Source organism: Felis catus, chromosome C2 (assembly GCF_018350175.1).
Source record: "Felis catus isolate Fca126 chromosome C2, F.catus_Fca126_mat1.0, whole genome shotgun sequence".
Taxonomy (NCBI): Eukaryota; Metazoa; Chordata; class Mammalia; order Carnivora; family Felidae; genus Felis; species Felis catus.
Window position 1 is genome coordinate 132,404,958 of NC_058376.1, and position 23,346 is coordinate 132,428,303.

At 48.8% G+C, this 23,346-nt stretch overlaps 1 protein-coding gene and 1 long non-coding RNA gene across 2 annotated transcripts in view; one reads left to right on the forward strand and one right to left on the reverse strand.

Annotated features, from left to right (window-relative positions):
- SH3BP5 (SH3 domain binding protein 5) overlaps window positions 1–13,562 on the reverse strand; it is a 77,284-nt gene extending 63,722 nt beyond the window's left edge. Inside the window, exons 1-2 of the mRNA XM_003992129.5 lie at window positions 13,239–13,562; window positions 11,471–11,533 (exon numbers count right to left, since the gene is read on the reverse strand). Coding sequence (XP_003992178.3) covers window positions 11,471–11,533; window positions 13,239–13,376 — 201 coding nt within the window. The 5' untranslated portion in view covers window positions 13,377–13,562. The remainder of the gene's footprint in view (window positions 1–11,470; window positions 11,534–13,238) is intronic.
- LOC123380137 lies at window positions 1,147–21,719 on the forward strand. Its single transcript, XR_006585509.1, has 2 exons — window positions 1,147–1,300; window positions 21,542–21,719. It is a non-coding gene; the product is annotated as an uncharacterized LOC123380137 (long non-coding RNA).
- The last annotated feature ends 1,627 nt before the right edge of the window (window positions 21,720–23,346 follow it).

Below are 23,346 nucleotides of genomic sequence, written 5' to 3' on the forward strand. Positions count from 1 at the left end.
GGCGGTCAGAGTGCCTGAGACAACATGCCGGAAAGGTCAGATTCAGCAGTCTGGTGGACAACCCCGGCTGAGCTCTCGGCCAAGAGCCAGTGTCCCCAACCAGACACAGGAGTGGGCCTCCTCGGATGTCCCGTCCAGCCTTCAGAGGACCACAGTCCCAGCTGACATCGGACTGCAAAAGCGTGAGACGCCTCCAGTGAGAGCCTTCTCCCAGCCTTCTCAGCCCCAGCTGAGCCTTCTCCAAGCCCTGGCCCACGATCATGGGCAAAATAAAGCAGTTGTTCTAAGCAATGAAGCTTTGGGGGAATTTGCTAGGTAGGAATAGTAACCAGAACAATGGAGGAGGACAACTCCCCATTATACTTTTCTTCCAATAAAGCCAAAAACCGGGGAAGAGAACTGTAGGCTTCAAGGCGATCAGAATGCAGCAGAACCCTTGCATGCTGGCGACAAAAGGGGAGCGTGGATGAAGACAACCAAACCCCATTCACCGTGCCTCGGCTGAGTCTAAGGTCACAATCAGACGAGTTTACATGAAGTGGGCCTGTCTGTGGTTCCAACAGCAGATGTTCCTCTCGTGGTCTCCCTGTTGGCAGTTTCTGTCAGAGCAAACAATTATGTCTTAGATAACCCAGCAAAACACAGCAAGGGAAAAATCAGGCAAGGATAGGAAAAAAATTTTTTCCCATCTTCTTTTAAGGAAGTGAAAGAGGCAGATTCTAGGGGTGCCCTCAGTTGGTTAAGTACCTGATTCTTGATTGCAGCTCAGGTCGTGCGCTCACAGTTTGTGAGTTCGAGCCCCTCATCGGGTTCTGCACTGATAGTGCAGAGCGGGCTTGGAATTAATTTCCTCTCTCCCTCTCTGCTCCTCCCTCACTTGTGAGAAAGGAAAGGAAAGAAAAAGGAGGGAGAAAGAGAGAGAGAGAGCGGATTCTTGCAAAGACGTGCTTTGCAAATTATCATGAGACCCTTGGTGAAGGTGTACCACATAAAAGCCATACAGCTGTTACTGCTGGAAACATCTAAGTGAGGACAGGTGAGATTAAGTAACCCTCAAAGAGGAGGGCTGGGCAAAGATAACTGGGATAACTGCCAAGGGATAAGGTTCAAGAGATGTTTAACTCATCCAGCCAAAACACACACACACACACACACACACACACACGCTCCACTACGTGAGAAATCCCTACAATAAACGCTCAGAAGGAAAAATAACAGCTCTATCTGAAAAGGCGACAGACAGTCCACGGCGACCACTGTTCTGTGGACTAGGTGACCTGAAGCTTCTATCAACCACTGGGTAAGCAGCAAATCCATCAACCCCCCTAGCCTGTCTTCTTTTGAAGTGGAGATACTCAGAGGCAGAGGGATGGCATCTTGGAAAACCCTAATGATACAGTCATGTCACTAGGGAAAAGTTCGTTTGTACCATAACAAGGGCCTATGTTCCTATGATGGGTTCCGGCTGAGCGGCCAGCAAAGCTAATGCATTATCTCGCCGGTCTTTATAGCTTCAAAGGAAGACAGATCAGATTTTTTTTAAGGCAACAGAGTCTGTTCCAACATTAGATAGCTATTTCTGTGTTCTAGCCAGCAGCCCATACTCACAGCATTTGCTAACGGGACTCCAGGGAGCGAGATTGAGAAAGACAGCCTCCAAGTGCCCGCAGTCCCCATCCACTTACAATTCATATAATAACTCGAATTCACGTAATAACTAAGTTTCAATATCTAAATATTCTTAATACTTGAAATTTTTCCCACCATTGTATCTTGGTGATTTCTGTGTTTCACAATAAGTGTATAAATGAGGGTTTCTTGGCTACAGAGAATCCTAAAATGCCTATATGGCACTTTTCATCCCTCCACGAATTACCACAATGACACTTTAACAATACAGTAATTCATCAACAAACCCACTAACACCAGAGTTTATCTACAATTAAGGCAGGGACTACCAATCTCAACATTTTTTTTCCCACCAGCCTTCATAGTTCCTAAAATTCCTTCCACAGAAATTCATTTCTTTGACTCATAAAGACATCTCTTTATAATTGAGCTTCATTCTCTATCCCCAACCCTTGCTTATAAAAGTGATAGCATATGCCCATGGTAAATAATTCAGAAGATTCCCAAGAAATAAAAACTAAAAATCACCAGCATTCTTAGCAACTAGCAATAACCACTAGTCACTTCTGTGGGTACATTTTTCTAGAGGCAGCCTTCTCAAACTATATGGTAACGGATCTTTGTTTTCCCTCAACCCACCAGGAATCAACACTTCCTTAGAATACAAACAAACTAGGAAAGTGGAATGCCATGTGACTGTCACAGCAATGTTAAACTGCATTTTTAACAAGTTTCCAAAGTCTTATCCTCAATTTCTGTATTTACATCTTTATTTTTTTTATTTATTTATTTTTTATTTTTGAGACAGAGACAGAGCATGAGCAGGGGAGGGGCAGAGAGAGGGGGAGACACAGAATCTGAAGCGGGCTCCAGGCTCTGAGCTGTCAGCACAGAGTCCGACGCGGGGCTTGAACTCACAAGCCATGAGATCATGACCTGAGCTGAAGTCAGACGCTCAACCGACTGAGCCACCCAGGCGCCCCTGTATTTACCTCATCTTAATTGGTAACAAGCACCTCACGGTCTATGGGCCACACTAGACTTTTCTTCTTTCAGACGCACAGATTCTGTTACCGTGTGTGTATGTCATTTTACATATGGTCTACATATTGTTTTATTACCGAATTTTTTCCCACCGAATAGATCATGGTCACTTGTCTCTAACCACACGTGCCATCCTGTTTTACCGTGGAAGGCCACTCTTGAAACCCTTGCACCTTACACCTAAAACCAGCAGGATATTGTTCATCAATTGTATTTCAATTAAAAACAAACGAACCCCTAGCATCTCCAAGTAGGGCAGAATCTTAAACTTTCACAAGCTAAGACCTCTCTACGTGAGGGACTTTGGGAAGGGGAAGGAGAGCACAGGTTGTGTCCTAGCAGTGTTGAAATTGTTCCCAGCCTAGGAACAGCCTGGGGACAAATGCAGTTCCGGAGTGGGCCCTAGAGAAAGGGGAGCCGCCTGTTTTGTAGGACACGATGCACGACCATGCCAAAGGGCCGGGGGTCCACAAGGACGTTCGATTCTAACCACAAGTTAACATCCATCCATTCCGACATTCATGGTACCTGTGTTCAGGTGCTGCTTAAAGTGCTGGGGCACAAAGATAGGAGGCCCAGCCGCTCCCCGCCGCCCAGGGCCCAGGGTAGTGGGGGTGTCAGACAAGTAAATAACTGACGGGAAAACAGCCTGATGAATGTGCATGAGACAGGCACAGCTTAAGACAGGCTCCTGGGCCCGACTCCCAGAAATTCTGATTCCCTAGGTCTGTATAGGGCCGAAAATTCTGCAACTCTAACAAAGTCCTACGTCAGCCTAAGGCAACTGGTGCAAGGGCCACACCTGGATGGCGCTGCTCTAGAGCACTGGCTCACAACCAGGGGCCATTTTGCACCCCCAGGGCCATTCTCAAGTCTGGAGGATGCTCGGTTGGCCACAGAGCAATCAATCTAGAGTCAAGACACTTGAACTCTCAGTTTGTTATCAGCAAAATGGTGAGAATAAGGTCTATTGCATAATGTTCTGACGACTCAGTGAGTTTACGTATACAAAGTGCTTAGAACAGGGTCTGGCACGTCCTAGACACTATTATCGTTAGCTGTCATGGTTACTGAAGGGCAGTCAGGAGACAAAAACAGGCAGGGAAGACGTCTCAGGATGGACCGTCCCCTGCAAGGACGAGCCACATTACAGCCCACATCTGTCCCGCTTCATTAACAGCGGCGATAATATTTATTGACGGCTTCCCAGGCACCATCATTAGAATGGGGAAACTGAGGCCCAGAGACATTAAGTAACTTGCCCAAAGCCGTGAAGGGGCAATCGTGTTATTTACCCACCCGAATAGCGACTGAGCACCACAGGTAGTACCAGACAGATCCCAGGAGGGGACGCACCCTAGCAAAGCAGGGCTCCCTCGGGGAAACTCATCCCCACACCCCAGTGGGCCAGCCACAGAGCAAAACCCTGGGGCTCCAGTGAGCAGAGTCCATCCCACCTGGACAAGCCCTCTCTCTGGCCCCCCGCCAGAGCCAGTCTCTGACAAAGAAATGCCATGGCGGGGTGCAGAGGAGGAGAATGGAGCCACGGCCAGAGCCTGTGGCAGGCCTGGCTCCCACGGACAGCCCATCAGAGAGGTCTCTGCATCCGGCACCCGGGGGGCCTTGGTGCTGCCTGTCCCGCACACACGAGGCCTCTCCTTCACGCAGGCTGCGTGGCTGTCAAAGCACTCCCTCTTGTCCTCCCGGCCTCCCCGGCATTTGGGCAAGAATCACTCCCTCAATTCACAGACGAGGTGACTCAGTTTCCAATGAGCCAAGTGCCCCTAAACGTCACCAGACCTCAGATTCTGCCCGTGTCACCGGATACCAGGACCAGTCTTCCCTCAGCCCACTACTTCCCCATGACTTTGGGTTTGGATTTTTTCCTGACCGTAAAGTAATACAAATTCAATGCGCATAACTAAAAATATATATATATAGAAAAGTACGAAGACCGTGAATATTGCTCATTTCTCATCAGAACGTGTATAATCTTTTCCAGGCATTTTTATGCCTATAAACACGGATTTTTAGAACAGGACCATACTGCGTGCTCTTCTGGAACCTGTCTCCATCCATACATCTTACCACGTTAATGACAAGCCGTGTCATTGTTTTAAGGCTTAGGCTATCAGCCAGTGCCTGTGCCTTGTATTCATTTTCAGATCCCCTATTGACAGTCATTTAGATTCAAAATTTTCCAACATTTTTTTTTCAACGTTTATTTATTTTTGGGGGGACAGAGAGAGACAGAGCATGAACGGGGGAGGGGCAGAGAGGGAGACACAGAATCGGAAACAGGCTCCAGGCTCTGAGCCATCAGCCCAGAGCCTGACGCGGGGCTCGAACTCACGGACCGCGAGATCGTGACCTGGCTGAAGTCGGATGCTTAACCGACTGCGCCACCCAGGCGCCCCTCCAACATTTTTAAACGATGCTGCCATGAACGTTATTGGACCTATATTCTTGCCTAGTTATTTCCTAAGGATAAATTCTTACATGTGTGATGGCTGAGTCAAAAGTTACTGTCCCTTGACATCCCAGCAGCAGTGTGGGGGGTATGTCACTGAAGCAGGAAGCCCTAAATCCTACCATTCTGATGGCCAAACTTCAAGCCAACTTGTGGGGACAGCAGCAGCTCCAGCTCAAATCACCCAGAGGCACCTAGAAAAGTCCTCAAGTGTGTTTACCTTTACAACCGGCCACCCCACCCTTCCCAGCACGGCCCAAGCTGAGGTGATGTCTGGATGGTCAGCTCTCTTCCTTCTCCACTGCCAGGCCCCTGGGATATTAACTGACCCTCCCAGATAACTTGAGGGTCTCCAGGCCTCAACTCTGATGCCCCTCCATTCCAACAAAGCTGCCCCTGGCTCCCCAAAGGCCACACACATGCCTGAGTAACTACATGCCTGAATCCAGGAAACCCAAGCTTGGAGAGGGCAGGGAGCCTGCGTGTGAGGTTGTGTTGAGTGCCCTGCGCAGGACTCAACCTACGGGGAGGTGGGGGGAGGATGCCCAGTATTGTCACATAAATATCTCCAGGCCAATGCCTACTGGAACCAGATCTCACCGAAGTACAGAAGTCCCAGCGTGGACCTTCTTCAAAGCACAACTGGAATCTCACAGGGCTTTCCCCAGTACACATGTGCACTCACTCATATGTCTGTCTGTCTGTCTGTCTGTCTCTCTCTCTCTCTCACACACACACACACACACACACACACACACACACACACACCTTGAAGGAGAAAGTGCTCAGATGTGACAACACTGTCCTTTCAGAAAAGAACTTCTCTCTTGCCCTGACTTGTGCTAACAATTCATTAGAGAGAGGCCAGGCTGCTTCCAATTCACCTCTGCCTTTCCTCTCCCACCCTTGAGTTTCCAAGGACAAAACAGTTGGGTTTTTTGTTTTATTTTAAAGAGAAAGTGTTTGCTGGTTTCTGGGAGGGGGAAAAAGGCAGATTCTAGGTGCAGGCCTTATGCAAATTTGGGGAACACAGCTGGCCAGAATCAAATGCCTTTTCAAACCACCCCACCCAAGCAGTGAGAGAAAGAGTATGAGCATTTACAATTCACTGCCTTCACCTCCCTGGGGAAAGGGCAGGCTGAAAGGGCAGGCTGAAAAGTCAGCTTTTGATTACTTGGAGCCAGAAAAGCTGTCCATGGGCAACTAGCCCTGATGCTGTCCTTCCTCCTCCTCTCTGACCATTTCCCAGCCCTACAACAGCCCGCAAGCAGGGGAGATCATGAAAACCACACACATCACGGTAAAAAATAAACGACTGGCAAGGAATATCGCTTGTTTTAACAAACACTTGAAAAAAGATAGCTCTGTGTAACATGCATTGCAAAAGTACATCAGCACATTTACACACCGAACGACACATTTCTCTGACTCCTGCATCCACGGCTCACCCCGCCCCCAGGACACTGGGCACCCCCCACCCTTGCTGGTGCTCAGTAAGCCCAGCTTAGCACTGGCTGTTCCCTCTGGTTGGAATGCTCTTCCCCAACATGGCCGTGAGGTGCATTCTCTCCAGACATGCTTTCAGGGAAGCCTTTCAAACCCACCGTAGGTAACAATGCATCCTCCTGACTCCAAAATACCCACCCTGCGAGGCCCCTCCCTGCCTTATTTTTCTCCTCACGGCATATCACCAGGAAACCTACTGTGTATTTTCATCGTTTAACTGGAATTCTCTGCCCATTCTCTCCGTTGCTCTCTTGCCTTCGCTGTTCTCAGCACACAGTAGGTGCTCAGTAAGTACTCAATGATTCAAGCTGACTCATCAACATGTCTGGGGGTGGGGGGAATACAGCTTCTTAATTTGAAATATCAGGCTTATATCCCAGGGCTTTCTGGTTAAAAGGTTACTCCGTCAATGGCCTGGAAGGACTGGCCCTCTTGATATAAATCACAGTGCAAAGGGGATACAACATTGTTTAAACAATGTCAGAGGTAAACCGTGGTTGCAGGAAGAGGCAGATATCCAAGTGACAACAAGGCGGGTGGCTGGCCTCCAAAGGCCTTTTGGTACTCTCCGATTTCAACAACCAACACAAGAGACGGGATATGGAGGTGAATCCAGGCCCTGCACCTCACCTACGGCTGCCCAGAGACAACCGTGCCACATTCTGAGTGAAGGAGCAGCTAACACAAACCTCATCACCAATCTGCTCCCACTGAGTCCAAGTCAGGAGGGGTGCTGGGCGCTCCAGACCATAATTAAAAAGCAAAGGGAAAGGAAATGCAGAAGCCAAAGGCCCTCCCCTAGAGGCTCTGAAATTACGCGCAATCAATCCTCATTATTTGCAGATTCCATACTCATTAAAATTTCTAATTCCAAAATCAATACTGTGGGAGCTCCTGCAGTCATTCATGGACATGCCCAGTGGCCGCACTCCCACGTCCGTTTAGTGCCACACTTTTTGCCCTTTTGTGCTTTGTGTTGGGGAGTCAGCGGTTTTGTTTTGGTTTTAAGTTTATTTCGAGAGAGACAGAGCGCACCTGTGCGCACGAGTAGGGGAGGGGGAGAGGGAGAGAGAGGGAGAGAGAGGGAGAGAGGGAGAGAGAGGGAGAGAGAGGGAGAGAGAGGGAGAGAGAGGGAGAGAGAGGGAGAGAGAGGGAGAGAGAGGGAGAGAGAGGGAGAGAGAGGGAGAGAGAGGGAGAGAGAGGGAGAGAGAGGGAGAGAGAGGGAGAGAGAGGGAGAGAGAGGGAGAGAGAGGGAGAGAGAGGGAGAGAGAGGGAGAGAGAGGGAGAGAGAGGGAGAGAGAGGGAGAGAGAGGGAGAGAGAGGGAGAGAGAGGGAGAGAGAGGGAGAGAGAGATTCCCAAGGAGGCTCCGCGCTGTCCCCCACGTAAGGCTCAGACTCACGATCAGGGAGGTCATGACCTGACGCTGAAATCGAGAGTCAGACGCGCCCTAGGCAGCCAGCTGTCTCAAAGGCCCCCAAGCCCAGTGCTGACACGCTGGCTAGTGTTTAGTGCTCCTGAGCCCAAGAAGGTCGTGACGGGGCCTTAACAGAGAATGTCCGTGTGTTTAGGGAAGCTCTGTTCAGGCATGAGTCACAGCGCTGTTGCCTTTGAGCCCAACGTTAATGAATCAACAACGTGTACCAGACAGACTGTCTTTAAACAGCAACACACATAAAACAAGGTAACATATTGACTGGCTGACCAAAACTGTTGCGACCAGAGGCTCACGGGAGCGTAATACAGGGTCGGGTTCCTGTGGGTCTCTGGGCACAACACTCTGCGCCCCCCCAACCCCACTAGGAGCAACGGTTCGGCATCCACGCAAGCGAGTGATCACAGCGACTTTACAGAGAACTACCAGCACGAAGACGAGAACCAACCCCGTGTTAAAATGGCTGTTTCCTGCCCCACATCTTTGGGCACACTCCCCTCCTCCACCCCCACTGCTCACTCCATCTGCTTCCCTTCGCACAGGGACTCTCCCTCACCACAGGCTTCAGCTCAGGTGTCTTCCAGCGCCCCCCCCCCCCCCCCCGGTCCCCTGCCACATCACTCTTTGACCGCGGTTACTACAATCAGCAATTATTATCTACCTCTCGGTTCCTCACCCTCAGCCAAAATTAAACTCCCCGAAGGCGAGTCCAGTTCACCCGGGTATATGCAGCGGCCAACAGAGCGCCCGCCCTGAGCCTGGTGCCCAGGGCTTGACCGAAGGAACACAGCCCCCCCCTCCCCCCCCCCCCCCCCCCCCCCCCGCACACATACACATCCTCTTCCCTCCAGGCTCCGGCAACATGACAAGTGTCAGGGTGCCCGCACGGAGGGTGAAATCTCAGTGCTCCTTAGTTAGTGTGACAGGAAACATCTAGCAGCCCTGGGGCCACGTGTAGCTATTAAGCACACAAACACAGCACACACTGTGCTCTCAAGCACCAATACAGCCCCCGTTGTGACGTGCTGTAAGTGGAAAACATGCACGAGAATTTGGAGACTACAAAGCTACACGTAAAACATCTCTTTACTTGTTTTGATATTGACACTGTACGATGTTGGGCATTCTGGGCTACACAACACAGAGCAAAATTCATTTCGGCCGTTTACTTTCCAACGTGGCCACTAGGGAAGTTTTAATGCCTTCCATGGCTTGCATGATACTTTGGTGAGTCCATCTTGCTTGTAACAACACCAAGAAAAGGTCAGCCAGCAACACAGACCAGCTCTGACCACCTCTCTTCACTGCTGCCTAGTGATCTCCAGAGCGAGGCAGGAAACACCTGTCCTGCAGCTTCCTGTGACAGACAAATACTTAAGTGTATTCAGAAAGAGGATTGTGAAATCAGAGTGAAAAGTTTATCAGGTGAACTAATTTTATATTCAGAAGGTTAGCGCACCATATGGGGCTGTCTTGTTAATGACCCAAAAAAAGTGGAGTACAGGCAAATTTTGTCAAAGAAAGCAAGCAGTCATTTGCAAAAACAACAACAAAAAAAACCAACAAGACTATTTCCAACTTGTCTACTCCTACTTGGAATGGAAGAACATGAGAGCTAGCAGGCATGTGGAAAATGACCAGCCTCTGCCACATCACAGAACCAGTAGGCCCAGTACCCCCACATCCTCATCTGGTGAGGAGGGAGACCCCCAACTTCCAGGACTGTGCTCTCCAGAAATTTCTATGATGATGGAACTGTTCTCTGCTCTGCCCAATATGGTGGCTACTAGGCTCCTGAGAAGCGGCTACGCTGACTGAATTTTTAATCTTGTATCATTTAAAAAAATTTTTTTTAATGTTTTTATTTATTTCTGAGACAGAGACAGAGCATGAATGGGGGAGGGGCAGAGAGAGGGGGAGACACAGAATTGGAAGCAGGCTCCAGGCTCTGAGCCATCAGCCCAGAGCCCGACGCGGGGCTCGAACTCACGGACCGCGAGATCGTGACCTGAGCTGAAGTCGGAAGCTTAACCGACTGAGCCACCCAGGCGCCCCTAATCTTGTATCATTTTAATTAATTTAAAATTAAATAGCCACACACGGCCAGTGACCACCACACTGGACAGCACGGTTCTAGGCGGCCGTAACAGGAGGAGACACAGTTTGTGAAAACCCTTTGTAAACTCTACAGCCCTGCAGAAATGGTAGGGTTTTTGTCATTGAATATTAGAAATGTGAGATTCTGAGAGATTTCAATTGCCCAAAGAGCCTCAACTCATCAGCAGTCAAAACATTTTAAATAAACATGCAGGTTTTACTTCACAAGGGGGGAGAAGGGCAGCCAGGGTTCATGGATACATACAATCAGAATAGAGGGGTTGGCGATAACCCTTCACACACAACTCAGAAAACAAGCTTTTCATCTTTTTTTTTTTTTTTTGCCACACCCAGATTTGGTGCCTCCGGGCCTAGCCATGCAGCCAGAAGTCAAGACTGCCAGCGTATTCCCAGTAGATTATTCCTATCTCCCCCACCCTCATTCTTAGGGACCAGATGTTTCCTGCCCTTTCCGGTGACCTTCCCTGCTATTTCTCCTGCTACAGAAACGGTCCTCCCAATAGCTCCCTGCATCCCTTCAACTCTGACAGAATCATTCACAGGCTCTCAGATACATGCGGGGCTTGTTCAAATTTGCTGATGGATGGTAAAACCAACCACTACTAAAAAGGGCTGGGGACTAATTGGTAGTTGTGAAGAATGCTCATCTGTTTACACTCACGTTGGAAGATGCTCATGAAATTCAAATCAAGTTCTAGTCTCTCCCAAGAATCTTCCCAGCAGGAAAGCCCTTCCCGTCTAAACAGCTTTTCCTTACCATTAAGATAATTACATTCTACACGCAAGCAGACAATAAAGAAATGAGCAGGGAAATGGAAGGGGAGTGAATTTTTAGGACAGAAAGTCAAAAACGGCAGAAGTCTAAGGAAATACGCAATGTTTCCAAGTACAAACGTAAGGAACCCCCCGAAAATATTTAAGAGATTCTGTGAACTCATTCGTTCTTCTCTATGAAACAATGCAGCTAATTCTCCCCTCAACCCTTTCAAGCTTTTCCACAAGACACATGAACTTCAAGGCTCCACACAGCCCCTGGTTTTGGCCCCACGGAGCTCCCATGACGAAAAACATGTGAAATAGGATCCACATGTGTTCCACCCACACACTGGGCTCAGCAGCGTATTTTATTCTGTCAGACAGCGGGCTGTTGCTCAACTCCATGGAGGGGACGCCAGCAGGCATCCTCCAGCTATTAAAACAAAATCAAGCAGCCTCGTGTCAGCAGGACTGACACTACCTGACCAGGAACCAGGGACCCAGCCTTCTGTACCTCAAGTTCAGTCTCCCGTCTGTTGATGTCATCCGTGGATTGATTTAACTTCTCCAGTTCTCCCTAGTGAAGAGAAGAGGGGGGGGGGGAAAGATTGAAACGATTTGTCTTTTGTTTCCAGTAGGACTGAGCTCATTCTCTGCAAAAGTACTCCAGCACAATTTGTAGGAAGAGGGACAAGTCGATATTAATTCTCAAGGAAAATAGCTGAGCCTTGGCTGGAAAAGCAAATGAACGTCGGTATTTCTGAAACCTTTTTCTCGATGGTGTCCTTTCAAAAATGTCCTAAGGTCCTAGGGATATTTTTCTTAGAAGGTCAAGTATTTATTCCAGGTACGTGCCTTCAGGTAAACCCACCTGTTACAAATGGTTTAAGAGTCAAATCAAAACAGTACCTTCTGCCTTACAGGAAAAACTATGCAGAAAAGACACAATAAAAGAAAATAAACAAGGCCAAGCCAAAACTCTAAACCCAGTGAAATGATGTAGATCAAGGGTAGAATTCTGGCATTAACTCCTTAGTGGTTATTTTTCTAGAGATGAAAATCTTTTCAAACAGCCAAGTAAAGCCTCCTAGCTGTTTTTAACAAAACAAAAATAACTTTAATCCTGATCCTTAATATTTCTAAACTAACATTTTGTAAAAAGTACCCAGCACAACTTAACTCCTTTTACTCTGCAGACAAAGGATCCTGTTAACAGAAATCCTGTACCAGGAAAACAAGATTTAGTCGTCTAAACTAGTGATTTTAATTAATAGAATCCCTAACGAAAAGATTTTTCCACCTGATCTTTATCTTGCTAATCTGCCAAAACAATTCATTTAAATGGCAACAGCTGAGTTAAATGAGCTTTTAATTGATCTGCGCACTGGAAAACCAATTAGGGCTCCAGAAATTGCGGAGCACGGTTAAAAGCAATACATATATTCAATGATTTATGAAAAGAGGCGAAAAACCAGTCTCGGAAAGGGATTTGCCGTGCTTTTTGCCTAGAGGGTGAGGAGGTTAAGCTGTCACTCCTAGATCTTGGCTTGGAAATTGTTTTTTAATCATCTCCCTCAGAAATGGAGGCACCGAGAGCCAGGCCAATCCCCTCGCCTTCTCCCCGCGTCAGCTTTGCGCATCAGTTGTCCCCGATTTCGTGTTCACACCCCGACCCCGTAACAAGGAAAAGCTGGGTTTTCAACCATTCGCAGCCAAGCGGAGGTCTGAGCCTGTGGTGACAATAAGCCCTTTGCTAACAATGCATCAGAGGAGGCGGAAGATGGCTCAGGCCGGGCACCTCCGCCAGGTGAGGACTCACAACCGGGCCACGGTGCCAGCCCACGCTGCAGGGGCGGACAACGCCCACGGTGCCCAGGCCCACGCGGGCCGGGCGACCCCTCTGCCCCCAGCCCCGAGGCCGCGCGACGACCGCAGCTAGCCTGGCCGGCGGGGGCCGGGGGTGGGGGAGGACCCCAACACCCGCAGGGTGCCCCCGCCCCCTTTTTCCCTTTGTTGCACATCCGCCCGAACCGCTGTGCAGGCTGCGGCGACCCCCAGGTCCGGCGGGGGTCTGCGGGGGATCCCCGCGATACAGTCAGGCCGCATCCACGCGGGCACTGCTGCCTCCCCACGAACCCGGTAAAACTGGGAATTCAGACCCTCTCTTCTCCCCCCACCCGGGGCTACGTAGCCACCATTCCCCCGGACCGCAGGCACCGGGGGCTGCGAGGCCAGCGCCAAGTGTAGATGCCCACCACCGCGGCGCCCCCCGCGCGCCCTACCTGGATCCGGGGGTCCACCTCTTCTTCCTCCTCCAGCCCCTGTTCCATCCCCTCTTCCTCCTCCTCCTCCAAGTCCCGGGCGGACGGCGGGAGCTCTGCCGGCTCCTCGGAGCGGCTCCGCTTCAGCGCCGCGTCCATGCGGGCCGCCGGAACGCCGACCGCGCGGCGGACTTCGGAGCGTCCGGAGGGGCGGCGGTCGCCGCAGGCTCGGCCAGAGCCGACTCGCCCCGGTCCCGGCACGGTCCCGAGGCGCCGCGGCCGACACCAGGGAGGCGCCGCTCGCCGATGCGGATCCCGCCGGCCCGGGCTGAGCGGAGGAAATGGGCGCGGCCGCCCCCTTTCTGCCGAGGCCGTCAGCGCAGCGGCGCCCGCTCCGCCCTCGCCCCGGCGGGCCGCCCTCGGCGCTGTGACTGTTCCGCCGCCGGTCCCAGCCGCCCAGGTCTCCGTCACAAAAACCCCAGCTCCCTGAAAACCCTCAGGGTGGTGGCACAGGAGAGCCTTCCCCCTTCTGTCAACTTAGCGGGCGGGTTTATCACAAAGTACGCAACGTTGGCCGCCTGCTTTCGGGGTAGCGCCGTACAGCCAAGGCAAACTGACTGTATGGAAGGAAAGTTTGGGGTATTTCCACGGCCTGAAGTCACCTTGGGAAGCTTGTGACCCTGGACCAGTTTCAAGCCGCACTCAAATCCCCGTATGCCTCCAAAGCACGTTTCTCCCCTTGGGTGAACCTTGGGAATTGTATTTGAAGGGTTCCCCCAGAAACGGAAATGAAACATACGCTCACATAGACACAGAAGTACAGAGGGAAGCTAGGTGCACGCGCGTTCATGGGTTCCTTGTCCAAAGGCTCCGTGGCCCCCGCTGTGCGGAGCTCCATACCCAAACACCTGTGCTCTCGTAGTTGTGGGATTGGCCTACCTGAATAGCCACCAAGCACGGAAAATCCAGCGATGATCATGGATGTGGTTGGTTGGGTACAGCCTTCTCCAGGTGGCAACAGGTGTAACCTCCTGTTAATGGGCACACTCTGGCCAAGGATTTAGGAACAAGTAGGGAGCATGAGCTCCCCTGGCAAACTCAGCATCGTGAGGCGGAAGAAGGAAGGGACGTTTCTGTGCTTTTATGAAATGTCAGGACCACTGTGATGTCAAGGGAGTGCAAGTTCAGATGGCCTTAGCAAAGCAGACAAGGACATTGCCACTGGCCACTGCTAATGTCTCCATCACTGCAAAAATGCACAATGTGTACACGTTCTACACGGGCTTGTGGCCCATTAGCTCTGTGACTTTGGAGGGCACACTTGCTTGAGAACAAAGCTTATTGAGAGCCTATCTTTAAAGCCACTGTTGGGGAGCCTGGGTGGTTCACTCGATTGAGCCTCCGACTTCGGCTCGGGTCATGATCTCACGGTCTGTGAGTTCAAGCCCCGTGTCCGGCTCTGTACTGACAGCTCAGAGACTGGAGCCTGCTTCGGGTTCTGTGTCTCCCTCTCTCTCTGACCCTCCCCTGCGCTCGCGCACGCGCGCTCTCTCTCTCTCTCTCTGTCAAAAATAAACATTAAAAAAAAAGTTTTTTTAAGCCACCTTTGGAAAACCTGCTTACGATGGCTTCATCAGAAGCTACATTGGGGGTTACTCCTTGGGCAAGGCACTAGCTTGCACACGATGCTGGCACTGTGGTCTACTGTGAAAGGAGATTGGTTCCGTCTCCTGGAGGTAATGCAGGTGTATGCCCAAGGTTTGGCTCTGAGACGGTCACATCTGTTCATTGTTCTTAAAAATCAATAGAGCGGCAACAATTCTTTGAGTGAAGTCCTAAACCCCTTGCTAAAAACATAGTTGCTTTTGATTTTCCAGTGATGGATGAAGGCAGGGACAAGATGGCCGTTAAGGGTCACTTTGGGACACGAGAACCACCAATGCTTCCCCGGTGGGTTGGAATTGAGCTGTAACTGAGCAGGTCTATCCTGTGAATAAAATGAGACACAGAGGTTGAAAACAAGAAAAGTAGGATCAATCCTGACTCTTAAATGCTTCTCGGTTGGTGGAAACCCAGACTTCCCGTTCCGAACAGCAACCTCCAAAATACATTCCTATTGAAGCTTCGATCTGACGGCAATAGTGATTCAAAATTGGCACCACAGACGTGGGGAAACCACTGCAGAACATTTTTTGTTGTACGTTTAGGAGGCCTGCGCCAGTCATAGCATGAATCCCAGTAGCGTTCTGAAGTTAAAATGAGGAAAATCAATCACAGCACGACTATATATTTATTGGTACGTAAGTGCATAGGAAATGAAGCAGGGAATGAACCGAGGGTGACAAGCTGTGGAGGTCCTCTTTGAGCCAAGATCAGAGAGAAACAAGCAAGTGAACCCTGCATGCCTTCGCGGAGAGAGCGCTCCAGCCACGGAAGCTGCGTGTGCAGAACCCCCTGGGTGAAACTCTGCCTCAGGTGCTACAGAGCCAGGGACGCAGAATCTGAGACGAGGAGGTGGGTAGAACAAGGAAGGCCATGACATGGCAAGAAGCTTGGATTGTACTGAGCAATATGTAGTCACTCTGGTTAAAGCGTGGGGACTAGACCGGGGACACAAGGAGGTGAGTTAGGCTGCTGGTCTAGCGGTGGCAGGGGAGAGACGCCCCCACTGGTTGCTTCCCTTTTCAGTGGAATTGCCAACACAATCAGCAGCTGAGGATAATGGTGACCTTGGAACAACGCTGGAGGCTGGCGGAGAGACCCTGAAACCGCTGTCCAGGAGAGCTGGAAAGTGGGTTGACTAGCGGGTTATATTATCATTTCCAGGCTGTACTGAGGACCCACCCGTGGTTTAGGATGCTCAGTGAGACCAGTCAGCAAGGAGGAGTGGTTTCTCCCACTCAAGCTCAGCTTCCAGACACAGGTGGAAAGTAGTGGGAACAACAGATTTAACCAGGGTTGAGCTTATTTAACCAAGTTCTTACAATGGTGGGGGCAGGGGCGGGGGCGGGAAAGAAGCATCAGGGGGTTGAGGGCGACTGCAGGTGTAACAACTTTAATGATGGCCCACGGAATCGAAACTGGATCAAATAGGGAATACAGGCATGAGGGGGTGAGGGAGAGATCATGAAAATACCAGGGAGTGATGATGAAGCCCTGAATCAAGGGCTAGAAAGAGGGAGTGAATTTGAGACCGTGTGGAAGTTGGTGGCTAATAACACCCGGAGGGAGGCGAGTTCAAGATGATTCCAGAGTTTCTGGTTTGAGTGATTGGATGACACCATTAATTAGGACCTATGTACCTATGCTACCGAGGATCACCGGTTTGTTTTTTTTTTAGAACATACTGATTTGAAAAGAAAACCCCTGAAAGCTCAAGTCTCTGGTGTATTTGGAAATTAGGATCCAGGTTATCTGAGGGTTGAACAGAACTCGCCTGAAGTTCTTTCTCGTAACCTCGCTATACCTCCCTGCTTTAGCAAGCGTGTTACAGTTCGTCTGATCTTCGAGGATTATACAGGTTGTGTTTCTGACAGCTGCTGCCCTCCAGGAAGCGGAGGCCTGGGGGAAACCTTTTCTTTTTGAGACGCTCACAGATGGTTATGGGAACAAGAATTCTATCTGAACTGGGTCCAAATGCCAGCCCGTACCATTTGTGAACTGACTTTGGACAAGTTGTTTATTCTCCCTGAACCTCAGTACCCCCACCTGTAAGATAAGGATAATAACACTGGTGTCTCCCTGTCAGACGTCACGAAGATTAGATGAAATGGTATTTACAGAATTATAGGCATAAGACAAAACTTTAGTTCATGGTGATTCTCGTGTCTCTGTTCTCTTCCTCTGCCCCATGCCTTAAGCCTGAGGGAATCAGTTATTTTACACAAGAGATTTGTTTTAATGTTTTTTAAAGTGAAATTTGCAAGCTAAAGTGGTCAGCAACATTCACTGTTGGAACATGTACATGATAAAATCATAGTGTCTTCCTATCTGGGGAGACACAGCCCCCACAAAAATTGTGCAACCGTATGAGTCCCTCAGTGCAAAGTTAAGGCACTTTCTGTCAAATTTTTTTTTTATTTTTTTTAATGTTTATTTTTGAGACAGAGCATGAGCGAGGGAGGGGCAGAGAGAGAGGGAGACACAGAAGCTGAAACAGGCTACAGGCTCTGAGCTGTCAGCACAGAACCTGATGTGGGGCTCGAACCCACGAATCGCAAGATCATGACCTGAGCTGAAGTCAGACGCTCAACCGACTGAGCCACCCAGGCGCCCCTTTCTGTCAAATTTCAATGCTATTTAATGAAGATTCCCTGCAACGCCAATTTTTTTTTTCTTTAATGCTTTGCACTTGCTTCTTAACCCCTATAAGGTGGGGAGGGGGCGGGGGATTGAAAACTTCTCTTTGGAACTAGGGGCACCTGGGTGGCAAAATCAGTTGGGCATCTGACTCTTAATTTTAGCTCAGGTCGTGATCCCGGGTTGTGGGATCGAGTCCTGCATCCCACATGCATCCCACATCCCTCCATGCCCAGCATGGAGCCTGCTTAGGATTCTCTCTCTCTCTCTCCCTCTCCCTCTCCCTCTCCCTCTCCCTCTCCCTCTCCCTCTCCCTCTCCCTCTCCCTCTCCCTCTCCCTCTCCCTCTCCCTCTCCCTCTCCCTCTCCCTCTCCCTCTCCCCACCCCCACCCCCACCCCCGAATGCTTTGCAACTTCTTCTTAACCCCTATAGAATAGAGAATTGCTCTTCTGAACTAAAAAGAAATGAATCTCCAGGGTGCCTAGGTGGCTTAGTTGGTTAAGCAACTGACTCTTGGTTTTGGCTCAGATCATGGTCTCATGGTTTCATGGGTTAGAGCCCCACATCGGGCTCTGTGCTGGCAGAGCACGCTCTCTCTCTCTCTCTCTCTCTCTCACTCTCTCCCTCTCTCCCTGCCCCACTCATACCATGTCTCTCTCAAAATAAATTAAAAAAAAAAAAAAGAAATGAATCTGCATTCACACCACATTCTGGTAGCAGTGACTGAAGAAACTGACAATCAGCATCTTCTCTGGGCCAACCTGTAATCTTTACATGGTGCCTTTGGCCAAGGATTGCAAACTGGGAGCTACTGGCTGGATCAGATCCTAGGGCATGTGTGGTCTGGCTGACACAGTGCTTTAAATATTGGAGCCCACAGTTAAAACACAAGCAATACAAATGAAAACTCAGACTTCTCTACTTGGCAAGAGTCTGAAGGGGACATGAGGAGCGGGTGACCTTTTCAAAAGGGCAACCTTGGAGTCGAACCTCAGAGTCCTATTGACAGACTGGCTCCTACCAGCAGGCTGCACACAGGTGAAACCCCACTTTCCCCCCAGCACCCAGGCGGGAAGCTGGTTCCCTCTGCTTTTCTCCCACTCTCTCTTCTCTCCCCACGGACCCCAAAGGATCATGGCACGGGGCAAGATGGAAGAAAATTTTAAAGTAGACTTCCAAACCCTTCAGCACTACTTTTTGGCCCCAGATGACTGGTTGTCAGAACTCAAGGAGCTACAGAAGCCAGTTCTTGGAAACATATCAGGGCTTCCGCAGTAACAAGGCATTTGTTTAATTCCACGATTCAGTGACATCAGTGGGTTGCCAAATTGTCTTGCACTGTGGCCACTCCCCTCTAATGAGAACCTTTATTTGTGTCCTGAATCGAATTACACTCAAGCCTCTGGGCCCAGATGAATCACAGGCCAGAGTACTTACAGAACCCAGGAAGAAACTTTCAATGTTTATCTGTGATCTTAGGGGACCTGCAGATATTTAAAATGGTGCCGGGGTTCCTAGGTGGCTCAGGTCATGATCTTGTGGCCCGTGAGTTCAAGCCCCATGTCGGGATCTGTGCTAGCAGCTCAGATCCTGGAGCCTGATTCTGATTCTGCGTCTCCCTGTCTCTCTGCCCCTCCCCCACTTGCACTCTTGTCTCTCTCAAAAATAAATAAGCATTTTAAAAAAATGTAAATAAATAAATTAAATGGTGCTGGAATCTTGGAGACAGAAAAGGTGTTCCATTAAAAAGAAGGAAGAAGGTTCCATACCCTGGGAACTAGTAAGCAGAGCAGATTGTAGGCATGATTCTAGAATGGACTTTCAAGGGGAAAAGGCTTTCGTGTGTCACTGGAAGAAAAATGATTGATCACTGTGACCCAGCTTGGGTTACCCAAGAACAAATCATGTCAGCCTTGCCCTCATTTACTTATTCCACAAGTTTATGAGTCTATGCGACCAAGGAAATACGCAAGACAGAAGATCTTCATTGTTCAAAGATAATTGATACAGGAAAAGGCCACTTAAATAAATCTACTTATAAAGGAAACCAAAATTTCATATTAAATCATGAAAAAGGTTTTTATTGGGACACTACCCTGCAAAATGAAACTTAAAATTATGAAATAAGGGTGTTTTTTTTTTCTATTTTAAAAACCATTTAGTCTATAGATATTTACTGAACATCTATTAGGTGATGGTCTCTGACAATGAAGATACAGCAGTGAACAAACTAGACAAAATCCCTGCCTTCATTGGGGTTTATAGTGTAAGGGAAGACAGAGAAAATGTTTTAAATACATAAATAAGCAAAATAGTTGCAGTTAACAATGACAGTGCTATGTCGAAAAACGTCAGATAACCAAATAAAGAAGGCTGGAGGGGGGGGGCTGCCTTAGAAGGGAGGTAGAGAAGGCCTCTGGGGACACGATATTCTAGCTGAGATTTGATGACAAGAAGGTGTCAGGCAGGAAACAGTAAAGAATGTCCAGACAATGGGGGACCCTGAGGAGGGAGCCCACTGGACAGCTGATGCAGTGGCTGGAGACTGAGGAGGACGGGGGTGTTGAAATTGACATGCCAGGCATGGGCACAAATCAGATGACGTGAGGCCAGGGAGGCCATGGGAAGGAGTTTGGATTTTATTGTAAATGTGATGAGAAGCCATTGGAGGGATTTAAGTTGTGGAATAATGCAATACAATCTATATGTTTAAAGGCTGGCTGTGGCTGCCATGTGCAAATGGGATGGCCGTGAAGGTAAGGGCAGGAGCAGGAACATCAGTTATGGGCCTGCCTTGGGGGTCCCCAGTGAGAGGTGGCCACTTGGCTAGGTCGTGGTGGGGAGGCGGTGTGGAGTCCATTCAGGACATATTGGGGAAGGTAGGCACAACCGCACTTGCTACTACATTAGATGTGGGAGTAGGCAGGTCAGAAGCTTCAGGAATGACTCTTGAGATTTTGCCTTGAGAAGACACTGAAGGACATTGTCATTTACTGAGCAAGGCAGGGAGGACTTGAGGAGCAGGTCTGAAGTCAAAAGGTGTGTTTCTAAACACGTAAGTCTGAGAAGATACAACCCCTCAAGTGGAGATGTTGAGTGGACAGTAGAATATACATCTCAAGGCCAGCCAGCTGCAGGCAGATGATATTTAAAGCCCAGGGACTGTATGGGTCACTTAGGAAAGGGAGGACCCTGAAGGGAACAGGCCCAGGATGAGGCTCTGGGTACACCGACATTTTAGAGGTTGGGCCTTACAGGAGGGCCCAGGTGAGGGTCCCACCACCAGCTCATTCTTAGAAGAGCCAGCACCACAAAAGTCATCAGTCAACTGTTGAGGATTATTTCTCTTTTGGCGTATTTTACTGATACAATTGAAGATTATATGATGTGAAATTCTTCAATTAAGATTTGACTTTCACAGCACAGGGACAGTATAACCTGACAGAAATATCTGAGGTGCTTGTTAATTGCCCCAGGTGTCTCTCGGACCTCTGATGTTCGAATCACTCTCACTTCTTTTTGGTCCTCTCCCGTTGTCTCTGATCTAACAGTGCCATGTCCTCATATGTCAATGGCTTTGCAAATGACCAGGGCAGTTCCCAAAACTGCTTTCCTATTCTTGAAATCCTGCTTATCTTGCAAGACTGATGGTTTCACTTTGCCATCAATTGTTATGGTATTTGCCTTGTATCTACATTATGTTGTTAAGGTCTGACCACGGGAGAGATAATGGTGGGCGAAGACTTTGACCCAATAGGAAAGGGCAGAAGCTTGGCATTAAAAGGAAGGGAAGTGCTGTGTGGTCAGTTTTTTAGTGATTAATTCTGTATAATGGTGATGGTAGCTGCCTACAGTGGAGGCCACAGGCTGTTCAATGACTCTCTTCTCCATTTCTTTAAGCACTTGGCTCAACAGCATTTTCCTACCTATCATTGGCAGGTACGGCTTTGTTGACTAAGTGAGCAGCAGGGATATGCCATTTTCAGGCCTGTCCCATGACAATGTCCCACGTGTGCTTCTTTAGGCTCTCTCTTCTGTGGCTGGAAGCGGATGACAGTGAAGCCTGGAGAATGGCAGATCCAGGAGGCCGAGAGAACCTAGATCCCCAAGAGGCTGCATGGAGAAGAATGCTCCCACCAACCTGAGCACTCTGAATTGTTATCTAAGCTACAGATAAAATGCCATTGTGTTTAGCCATTTAACCCTCAGGTCTGTTGGTCATTGTGGGTAGCCTATCCTAGATAGCACCCTGTTCCACCTAACTTCAAGAAGAGGGTAATGAATACCCGGTAATGAGGAGCCCCTTACACATTTCAGCCACACCCTTAGCTGGTATCCTGCAAGTTCCTATGGAGAAGCTGAGAAACACGGGTGGTTGTTAGCCCACGTCAGAGAAGCAGTGACTGACCAGACAACCCAGCCTGAAGGCTAATGAGTCACTGTCCAAACATACACGTTCCTTTGGGCCTGATTCTTGGCTCTGTCCTTTTCAACATCCATAGTAATGAATCAAATGAATACAGAGAAGGCACGCTTCTCAATTTTGCATAAAACACAGTACTGGAAGGGGTACACTGGAGTGCACAATCATGATCTTGGCACTAAATTTTCATTATGTTGTTGTATCATGACAACCACAGAGAAAATAATTGACGAAGAATTCGACCCAATGGGCAGGGGCAGAAGCTTGGCATTTAAAGGAAGGGTCAGCAAGTCAAATAGAACATAGTGAAATTCACTGAGGCTAAATATACGGTCCTGAATTTAGCTTGAAACACACCAGAACAAGATAGAGAAGACATGGCTTAAGACATCACATTTTTACAAAAGATTTAGATGTTTTAGACTGCATTACCAAAAGTATTGTATCTAGAATGAAGAGGTGATAATGCCACTTTTCTCTACCTAAGGGAGACTGTCCTGCAGTTTTTCAGTCAAGTTCTACATTATATATAAAATATATTCAGAGGAGAGCACCCAGGACTATAAAAGGGTAAGAAATATGAATTTTAGGGTTTTTTTATGTTTATTTTTTTCGATATATGAAATTTATTGTCAGATTGGTTTCCATACAACACCCAGTGCTCATCCCAAAAGGTGAGAATTTTAGTTTCAGAAAAATAATTTTGTTTGTTAAGTATGTCTAATTTTGAATTGAACTGGCACAATGGATAGTGAGTTCCCCATCTCTGGAGGTGTTCAAATAAGTTAGCCATATAAAATTACTGATATTCAATTATTTTCAACCTATAAGAATAGCAATTTCATATGACTCAACCTGTCCTTTGGTGGAAATGGTGGAGGGTGAGTCAAGCCATTGACAGTATTTTAAGAGCAAATGACAGAAATACAACTCAAACTGGCTCAAAGAGAGAAGAGAGGGGTGATAGTAAAGTGGGAGATGTATTGGTTTATGTCACTTAAAAAGCCCAAGGCAATTCTGGGTCCAAGTATGGCTGGATCCAGGAGTCTCTCTCTCCATCCCTCCTCCTTGCCCTCCTCTGGGCTGGCTCTGCTTCCAGACAGGCCTGTCCTTGTGGTAGACAGTTGGGCACCAGCAGCTCCAGGCATGGGTTAAATCAGCTGAACAACCCCAGCCAAGAGTCTCTCCTCACCAATAATTCCTGGGACTGACTTACTGAACTGACCTGGGTCCCATGTCCATCCCATTACTGAGGCTGGGTGTGTTGGGGGTAGAGAAGAATAGAGTCACTGGTTGGCTTGGCCTTCATTACAAGTTGGTCCTACAGTTGAGATAAGGGTGGAATGAGAAGGGGTGGGGTGGGGTGGGGTGGTAAGCCACATAGCCTAAAGTAAAGCAAGGAAAGG